The sequence below is a fragment of the Nicotiana attenuata genome, chromosome 2, assembly GCF_001879085.1.
Source record: "Nicotiana attenuata strain UT chromosome 2, NIATTr2, whole genome shotgun sequence".
Classification (NCBI taxonomy): domain Eukaryota; kingdom Viridiplantae; phylum Streptophyta; class Magnoliopsida; order Solanales; family Solanaceae; genus Nicotiana; species Nicotiana attenuata.
Window position 1 is genome coordinate 93,873,978 of NC_031990.1, and position 9,672 is coordinate 93,883,649.

The 9,672-nt window shown below is 35.1% G+C and overlaps 2 protein-coding genes across 4 annotated transcripts in view; both read left to right on the top strand.

The window, feature by feature from the left end:
• Nucleotides 1-1,794, top strand: part of LOC109215321 (protein trichome birefringence-like 39) — a 4,318-nt gene extending 2,524 nt beyond the window's left edge. The window contains exons 3-5 of one of the 2 annotated variants that reach the window (XM_019379370.1): nucleotides 456-631; nucleotides 731-893; nucleotides 1,151-1,233. In XM_019379370.1, coding sequence (XP_019234915.1) covers nucleotides 456-631; nucleotides 731-893 — 339 coding nt within the window. In that variant the 3' untranslated portion in view covers nucleotides 1,151-1,233. Of the gene's footprint in view, nucleotides 1-455; nucleotides 632-730; nucleotides 894-1,150 lie in introns of both variants that reach the window. The other variant, XM_019379365.1, reaches the window with a different exon arrangement.
• LOC109215334 (embryonic protein DC-8-like) lies at nucleotides 2,773-6,008 on the top strand. Of its 2 annotated transcripts, none has more exons than XM_019379380.1 (3): nucleotides 2,773-3,324; nucleotides 3,781-5,141; nucleotides 5,597-6,008. In XM_019379380.1, the coding sequence occupies exons 1-3, from the start codon at nucleotides 2,910-2,912 to the stop codon at nucleotides 5,816-5,818; spliced, it is 1,998 nt and encodes a 665-aa protein (XP_019234925.1). In that variant the 5' UTR covers nucleotides 2,773-2,909; the 3' UTR covers nucleotides 5,819-6,008. The 2 variants fall into 2 exon arrangements, with proteins under 2 accessions (XP_019234925.1, XP_019234931.1); XM_019379386.1 differs by having other exon boundaries at nucleotides 5,600-6,008.

Consider the following 9,672-nt stretch of genomic DNA (forward strand, 5'->3'; position numbering starts at 1 on the left):
ATAAATTTTCCTTTATTCTTTACGATCGAATTTGTTAAAAGCCTGTTTTTATGGTATCCACACATACCCCACATATTCTGTTATTGTAATGATTGGACATATCTAGAAGTAGCCGGAAAAGGAAGAGCAGCCATTTATGACCAGATTTGAAGCATGTCTTAAATTCAATATATAACTTTTTTACTACTAGTATATTTTAATATGTTGTACTACTAATTAAGTAAATTGACTTATTAGCTCAATAGATGTGGTGGGATGAATGAGATCCCTTTATCTGAACTAGAATTTTTTGATTCGAGCTCCGTGAATGGAGAAACCTTTTGTCGGAAACAAATTTGAATTAGTCGAGCCATTTTGATACCGAATAACGATGATGAGAAACTTTAAGCATGTCAAACAGGGGTGCATCAATATGATGAGAAACTAAACTTCTTCTTGCCATGAATATAACACAGGATTATGGAGTTAGATTGCTAATGTATCGTACTCCTTATTTGGTGGACATGGTGAAAGAAAACATTGGAACAGTTCTGAAGTTGGATTCCATTACTGATGGCAATGCTTGGAAAGGAATGGATGTATTAATATTCAACTCTTGGCATTGGTGGACTCATACCGGCAATTCCCAGCCGTAAATTCTCTGAACTTGCCACTAAATTCATAGCTGGTTTTGATTACTAAATACGCAACTTAATAGTATACGGATTTAATATTTGAGTATATGTTGCAGGTGGGATTACATACAAGAAGGGAATAAAGTTGTCAAAGATATGAACCGTTTGGTTGCTTTCTACAAAGGAATGACAACATGGGCTAGATGGGTCAACAAAAATGTTGATCCAACTAAAACTAGAGTCTTCTTCCAGGGAATTTCCCCCGTTCACTATCAGTAGGCAATTAATTCCTTCCTTGTTCATTCTTAGAATTTTTGTTCTGTACATGTGAGTTACATATACTCTTAATCGTTAGCAACGTATGGATTTTTTCAAAAACCAATGAAGTTTGACCTAAAACAAACAGTACTGTCACACGTTTTTAAAAAGTGTTTTGGGGTGACTTAGCCCAACAACCTCATCATCTTCAACTTTTTTTTTCTCAATCATATATTATTTGTAATTTTTACAAGATGCTTATGTGATCAATATTTCAGGGGCAAGCATTGGAACGAACCATCAAAATCATGCAAAGAAGAAACACAACCATTCTTTGGTACAAAGTATCCAGCAGGGACACCTCAAGAAGCCATTGTGGTCAACAAAGTAATGAGCAGAATTAAAAAATCAAAAGTTTATTTATTGGACATTACAACTCTCTCACAATATAGAAAAGATGCACATCCAGGATTTTATAGTGATATGCATGGATCAGACTGTAGTCATTGGTGTCTTCCTGGATTGCCTGATACTTGGAACCTTCTTCTTTATACGGCTCTCATAGGTTGAACAAGTTTCAGCGACAAAACTGTTCTGAAAGATCACTTGTAACATGTCGTGACGGTAAAATCGTCACAAAAAGTCTTATTTCTTGTTGTGCATAACCATTATTCTCTAGCTACCATGCATGATACATTTTTCCATTTTAGGAGATGTGTTATTCATGTTGAGTATTAGGAATTTGATTAATTCTATTTGTCACAAAATAAGAAGGTTGATGTTTGAATTGTAAAGTGTGCATAAGATTTTAAGGCATGAAAGGATGCCTTAGTCGAGGTGAGGGAATATTGTTGTACCTAATGCTGTAATATCAATTACAATTCTTATATAAAGGAAATGATTATGAAGTTGTTTTTCATCATTTTCACATTGCTTTTCTTGTTTGCCTAAACTAGTCCAATAGCTTTTTGGTTTGAAGTGAGCAAAATCTCTTGGATTCTGAGAGTGACCCTATTGTAGCAATTTGTATATGCATATTGAAGTCATCATTTACTGGTTAAGGGAAAATTGAAAATAGAGAGGTAAAAGAAAAAGATAAAATCTTGCTTACCTAATACTCTCCCCGTCCCAATTCATATGATTATCTACAGAATTTGAGAGTCAAGTTAATATTGATCATGAATTCGAACATAAGAATCTTTAAGTTAATAAAATTTACGTATTTGGAAACTGCATAAAATGACTATAAGTCACAATAATTAATAATTTAAAATATTTAAAAAATATATGAAATATACGATAAAAAAAAATCGTTTGACTCTCAAAATTCAAACAACTAACATAGATTAGGACGGAATGAATATCTTTCAAAGCAATCTAAACTCTAAAGATAAATTTGCATCCAAAGGCATCAAGCATGAATAAAATTTTCAATGTTATATGTTTGTTTATAAGATGGTAAGTAGAGGGCTGGATCGCAGTAGTCTAGATACAGGTTCGATTGATTTCCGTAGTTTTTTCTCAAACATATATTTGTTTTAAGAACTTTCTCAAATATATTTACATATTAAATTTAAAGTTCAGTTATTAACATTTAACACTCTGAAGTTATCATTCTAAAATCAGAACCTTTAGAATTGAAATTCTAAACTCCTACCCTCAATAAGTAGTTGATACTCCACCCTAAATTTGAAAACATAAGCATTGGATCGCCTGAATATTTGATGAATAAAGGCCATTGGACCAACCGAAAAATACAAAAAAGATAAAAGTTAAAACAAAGGCAAATTCACAGAGTGACACGTTTACAAGGTAATTGCTGACATAATTCCTAACATCTTACCACGTTGCAATATTGCATGGCATAGAGCTCACCACTCACCACTATTGCACCACTTGTCATTAGCCTAGCCTTTGTCTTTCTCTTTTATAGTCCCTCCTCTGTGTCACTCTCTCATCAGTCTCGTTTTCACACATCTTTCTAAGTCAAACACAAACAAATACCAGTTGATTGAATTTGTTACTTTTGGTTAACCAATGGCTTCACAACAAGAAAGAAGAGAGAACATAACTGATGAACAACACAACATTCACTTAGAGAAAACCATAGACCCCAAAAGGGGTGCTGTGAAAGTGCAAGTTGGAACTGATTTTCATCTTGCAGGTGGTGGCATTATTCATGTCACAAATGCTTCTGAAAACAAAGGCCAAGTCCAAAGGGAGAAGCATTCTTCTTTTGGTCATAATCAGAAGCAACAACATGGATTTGAAGAGAGACCAGGAGGTGTCAAGTTTGAAGTAAATAGCCAGAAACAGAAGGGTTGTCTGGATTCAAAGCACAAAAGCCAAATGGAGAACTCTTCAGAAGAGCGCTATGACAAGGCAAAGGAGTTGGGTGGATCGGCATTGCATAATGTCAAAGAATCGGCAAGTCATGGACTTGGTTCTCCAGGTCAGAAAGCGATTTAAATTTAATAGTAGATTCAAGATTCTAACTTCTTTGAAAGTGTGAGTTCAAAACTAATTAATATAGTACTCCCTCCATCTCAATCGACGTCCCAATCGATGGTGTTTGACGGGAGACGGAGTTTAAGATTATTAATTTTTTGAAATTTGTGGTCGCATATATATTGCGTATCTTAAATCATCTCATTTACATTGTTATTATATGTTAAAAAAGGTACATTTGGCATATTGAAGTTAAATTTTTATTAAATATAAAAGAGTGTCATGTGTCATTGTTTTTGGCACGGAAGGGAAGAGTGTTAGACGAAACGGAATGTCACATAAATTGGGATGGGACAGTAGGAGTATTATTTTTTCAGGATCTTTCACATATATACCTATGTTAGTGAATATTATGAGTTTAATTGAATCTACCATAACAGTACTCTTGTCTTTGTTGCAGGTGTTTATGCAACAGCAAAAGGTGCACAAGGCAAAGACAATGTTACACATGGAGTTCAAAGTGGATATCACTATGTTGCTAAAGACACAGCCCTTCAAAAAGGCCAGCAAACTTATGCTGCAACTAAAGATAACCTTTCAACTGCAGGACAAAATGTAGCTCAATCTGCACAACAAGCTAAAGATTATACCTCCCAAAAAGCAGAGGAGACTAAAGATTATGCTAAAGACACAACACTTGACAAGGGTCATCAAGCTTATGATACACTCTCAAGCACAGGACAAACTGCAGCTCAATATGCTCAACAAGCTAAAGATTATACCTTACAAAAAGCAGGAGACGCTAAAGACACAGCTCTTGAGAAGGGTCAACAAGCTTACTATACAACTAAAGATACCCTTTCAAGCGTAGGACAAAATGCAGTTCAATCAGCACAGCAGGCAAAAGATTATACACTGCAAAAGGCAGGGGAGACTAAAGACACAGCCCGCGACAAGGGTCAGCAAGCTTACTCTACAACTAGAGACACCCTTTCAAGCGCAGGAACAAATGCAGCTCAATCAGCACAACAGGCAAAAGATTATACACTACAAAATGCTGGAGAGGCTAAAGATTATGCTAAAGACACGGTCCTCGACAAGGGTCGAAAAGCTTACTCCACAACTAGAGACACCCTTTCCAGTGCTGGACAAAATGCAGCTCAATCAGCACAGCAGGCTAAAGATTACACCCTAAAAAACGCAGAGGAGGCCAAAGACAATGCAGCAGGACTGAGCAAGAATGCAGCAAGCTATATTGGGATGAAAGCTACAGAAGCAAAAGATGTCACGGTAGAAACAGGCAGAGGAGCAGTAGGATATGCAGGGCAAGCAGCAAGCTATGTTGGGCAGAAGGCTGTAGATGCTAAAGATGCCACCTTAGAAACAGGCAAAGGAGCAGTAGGATATGCAGGGAAAACAGCAAGTTATGTTGGACAGAAAGCTGTTGATGCTAAAGATGTAAACTTAGAAACAGGGAAAGGAGCAGTAGGATATGCAGGGGAAGTAGCTGAAACTGTGAAGGAAAAAGCTGCAGTAGCTGGTTGGGGAGCGGCACATTATACAGCTGAGAAAGCAGCAGAGGCAACTAAAGCTGTGGTTGGTGCTGCTTCTAATGTTGCAGGGTATACTGGAGAGAAGGCGGTCGCCGCAAAGGATGCAGTTGCTGGTACAGGAATGAGTGCTGTGGAATATGTTGAGAACAAGTTGGCTAATGCAAAGGATTATGTTGTTTCAACTGAAGAAAGTGCAGCAGAGTATGCAGCAAAGAAGAAAGCTGAATCTGAAAGGGAGTTGGAAGCTAAGAGATCATATGATTACAAGGTAAACTCAGTAATTGATTTTTTCTATGTTTTTACTTACTAATGGTGGCATTGATTTCAGTTTAACTTAGGTTGAACGAGCATCCCACACCCAAAAGGTGCCCCACATAGGTTTTCCCCGAAACCCCCAGTAACTAAGTTAAACAACATAGAAAAAGCACAAGCACCTGTTTCTCTACCGGTTCTGGAAGAGCGAAGAAAAAGGATGTTTTTTTAATAGGAACAAAAAAGTGTTTATAGCCGTAACGATATAAACAAGCTTACACGATATAAACAAGAATATTCATCCGAGCCGAGCCGCAGGAACATGTACATGCGGAATACGAGAATTTTCACCTTGTTGAAGATCTAGTGGTGCTGCCCGAAGACTTAAATTAATAGCCATCGCTGTTAAGAACAACCGAGATCCAACCATATTATGACTATCATTGTATTGTTTGGTTTGAACATGTGCAGCAGGGAGAAAGTGGAGGTGGACTTTATATCAGTGAGGAAAAACAAGAAACAAAATGGGAGGCTTCAGGAGGTGAGCAGAAGCAGAGAGGAGGGTTTTTACAAGCTATAGGGGAAACTATAGTGGAGATAGGGAAGACAGCGACAGATCTTATAGCTGGACGTGGCCAATCTCAAACTGATAATAAGGTAGATGAAACTCGGTCTTCACATGGAAACAGCTGATTTTTGGCATTTTGAGCATCTAATTTGGGCAGAACTTCAACTGTTTTTTTTTGGCTGTTTTTCAAGTATAAGGGGTTTTATATTATTATTAGGGTTGTAATGATTAGCCTCCTTTATCTTTGATAGTAAAGGTACCTATCAAATTGCCTGAACTTTTTCTTTTATCAAATTGCTGAACTTTTTCTTTTAAGTGTGATGTTAAGCTGGACATGTTTGTTCTTCGTGATTTTATTTTACCTTTTATGTGACATGAAACGAAAATATAACAATAAATGTCTAGAAACACACGTAGTTGTAACAAAGTGCATTTATAACAAAGTGCACGAGAGGATCTTGTGAATGTCTAGAATACACACGTAGTTGTAAAATTACATTAAATGGAAATACACAGCACCCCCCTTGTAACATTCTTCTAATATATAAAAGTTTCAAGGCACACTAAATATAAAATTTAGTTTTTATAATTTTAAATTATACTTTTATTATGGATTTAAATTCTTTAATTAATTTTGAGTTACTTCTCTATTTATAAATAGTTGCATATACAATTACAGAAATATTAATAATTTTAATATTATTAATTATTAAAAGTGGGTATAATACATAATTGCACCCTTAAATTTGGTCCTTTTGGTCATTTGGACACTTAAATATAGAGTTGTTCCTATCAGGCCCTTCAACTAAACCACATTTGTGCCAATTAGACACTTTGCAAACTATCTGAGAAAAAGTATTATAGAAAATAAACGCGCGTATTACCGTTGCCTCTAACACCTTAAAATATTTCACCTTATAGAATTAATCCCTAAAATAAATTGAAACTCATTTTCAGAAAATGGAAACCTGAACGTCGGCTCTGGCGAATTAGTGTCCTAAAAAGCTCACTAAAAATTTCCCCGTCAAATTTATCTCACTTCTTCTTGTTTCGATTTTACTGAAGTATCACTCTATTCTCTCTATTTCGCGTCTTAGTTGGTGTAGCTTACAAGTACCGTTTAAAGAGAACAAGCATGCCAAATGAGAATAGTCAAATTCATGTACACTAAGCTTTCTTTTAAAAAAAAATTATGAGGAAAAATGATGGGTTCACGGGAAGAAGAAGAGAAATAGAATGTAGGGTAGAAATTAGCTTTAATTAGAATAATATATTAGAATATAATAATAATATAATAATAATCAATAACCTTTTTCTCATGTTCACGCGCCCTTCCCCACGCACTCAATCATGTCACTACAAAGTGTCTAATTGGCATAGATGTGGTTTAGTTGAAGGGCCTGATATGAACAACTCTATGTTTAGGTGTCCAGGCGACAAAAAAGGCCAAATTTAAGGATCCAGTTATGTATTATACCAAAACAAAGGAACAAGACTAATATGGCTTTTGGAACTCAAAAAGGATTTAGAATCCTTATACAACAGAAAGCAAGCACTCTAGGCGCAAAAATAAAACATTCTCACAGAAAGCACTCTAGGCGCAAAACCAAAACATTCTCATGAACAGGGAAACTGAGGCAGCGTTGATTACACACGGAGGCCACGAAAGATTTTACGGTTCTTTACAAATCACTAATTCTTGAACTTATATATATAAATTTCATATTGTCAATTATCCTACAGTATTAATAGGTAAGAATTGAATAATATATCCTTCTTCCTTTGTATCAACTGTAAGTTCCATATTTAGGTGTGAAACTTTAAAAATAATTCAAATGCACTGGTTGTTATAGAATCAATTATTTGACGGGTATAAATTGAACTGGGGCGTACGTATTGGTGCAAGAAGTTTTGAGCTGAGTTGATATTACCCTTTACTAAAGTGGTATAACTCACAAAAGCACGCATACAAGGTGTTTGATGAATTGCTTAAAAGAGTTTATATTTACTTAATTGGAGCGAGTGATTACCTATTAACTTAGAATTGTTCTAGCAAAAGTTTAGATGATTTATTTTGATATATGTGCATAAATTTTCAGATTTTCATGTTGAAAATTTATGAGAAGCAAGAATCTTTAGAAATACTTTTGAATGTTTATTTCATTCTTATGCCATGCTTTACAATTAAGGATACCAGCATGAATATATATATGATGTTAAAAAAAAGAAGAAGATTTAGACTTGAAAAGTCGCAAGAAGAAGTTTTAGAAAGAAAAGATTTTCGGGAATATCCTTTATTCTGAGAAGGGGTCATTGTCTAGGCCGAGGGTCCTGACCAAGGCGTTCACTTCTTGAAACTACTTGTGCCAAAGTAGGGAGCACACGAGTCGAGGGTCTCGTTGCTGAAAATTTACTTAGCCATGCTAAGGTATGATACATGAGCGTTGAGAACCATGAAGCGAGTGGCACCTCGTGGATTAGGCCTATTCGATCAAGTTGGATCGAACCTATGCCGACCACACGATGATTAAGACAGAAATAGGTCAGGATAATTGGGGAACTCCCAAAGTATAAAGTGAAGTATTTTTTTTATAAGAAAGAAAAAGAAAAGAATTTTGGTATACTCGGTATTTCGGTACAGGATATAGTATTGAGTTTTTGATATTTCGGCATATTGACCGAAATACCGAAAAAATTGTAGAAATGGCATGCGATAATCATTTTTAATGTGGTATTTAGTTTTATCCAGGATTTTTAATGCTGAGCAAAAATAACTACTACTCTATTAAAATTAATACGAAAAGTCATTTTTATCCTTTCTTCATGAGTGTTGTGTAAATATTAAGGACATGTTGTCTTTAACTTCATAAGTGCTTTGTAAATATTAGGGAATGTCCTTAATATTTACACAACACTCATGAAGTTAAGGAAATGTCCTTAATTTTTACACAGTACTCATGAAGTTAAGGACACTATGTCCTAAATTTAACAATAGAAGGTGCAAATACATGATATTTTGTCCTTAATTTTTTACATAACACTCATGAAGTTAAGGACACCATGTCCTTAATATTTACCCAACACTCATAAAGTTAAGGACACTATGTCCTTAATATTTACACTACACACATGAAGTTATAGACACCATGTCCTTAATATTTACACTATACATAAGAAGTTAAGGACATGATGTCCTAAAGTTTAAAAATAGAAGGTGCAAATACAAGATAAGGACATTATGTCTTTAACATTTACATTGCACACATGAAGTTAATGACACCATGTCCTTAACATTTACACTGCACATATGAAGTTAAGGACATGGTGTCCTAAAGGTGCAAATACAGGACACTTTGTCCTTAATATTTATACATTACCCATGTCTAGCACAAGGGTATTTTTTTCGGGCTGGTAAAAATTTATTAAGCACTGACTAAAGAGTAAATATATTTAAAACAAGAGAAAATCTCACTTTATACCCATTAATTCCAAATTATTTATCCTTTAATGCCCAGACCCAAACTATTTACTACTCCTACCCATGTGGCCCAAACTATTTACCTAGTTATTCATTTATTCTATTAAAATAGCTCTTCTTTCTACACTGAGAATTTGGACGAGGGCACAACTTCAGGTTACCCCTAGTATGTAGTTGATGACTCTATAGGAGCAGAGAAATTTGGGGAAACCCCAAGATTAAAGAAGGCTTGGTCTTAATTTTAGTAACTCCAGATCCTTGAATTATTTTCTTGTTTGCTATTTCTTGACTTACTTGTAATTTGTTCTTACAAAATTGTTCTTCCATTTCCCTTATATCCTTCTTCAAAAAGAAATTAGATCTGATTATCTGAGAAGTTGTTCTCTGGCTAGTTTCAATTCTGCTCCACTTTTTCTTAATTGTTCTTTCCCTAGCTCTAGCTCTTGCCTTAGCTTAAATTTTTTATTTTGAAGATTTCTTGTTTGATTCAAAGTAGGTACT

Excerpts from the sequence above, each read along its gene's own strand:
- LOC109215334 (XM_019379380.1), top strand. The coding sequence starts at position 2,910 with ATGGCTTCACAACAAGAAAGAAGAGAGAACATAACTGATGAACAACAC. Across the intron at positions 3,325-3,780 it reads TCATGGACTTGGTTCTCCAG|GTGTTTATGCAACAGCAAAA; the intron begins GTCAGAAAGCGA and ends TCTTTGTTGCAG. Across the intron at positions 5,142-5,596 it reads AGAGATCATATGATTACAAG|CAGGGAGAAAGTGGAGGTGG; the intron begins GTAAACTCAGTA and ends GAACATGTGCAG.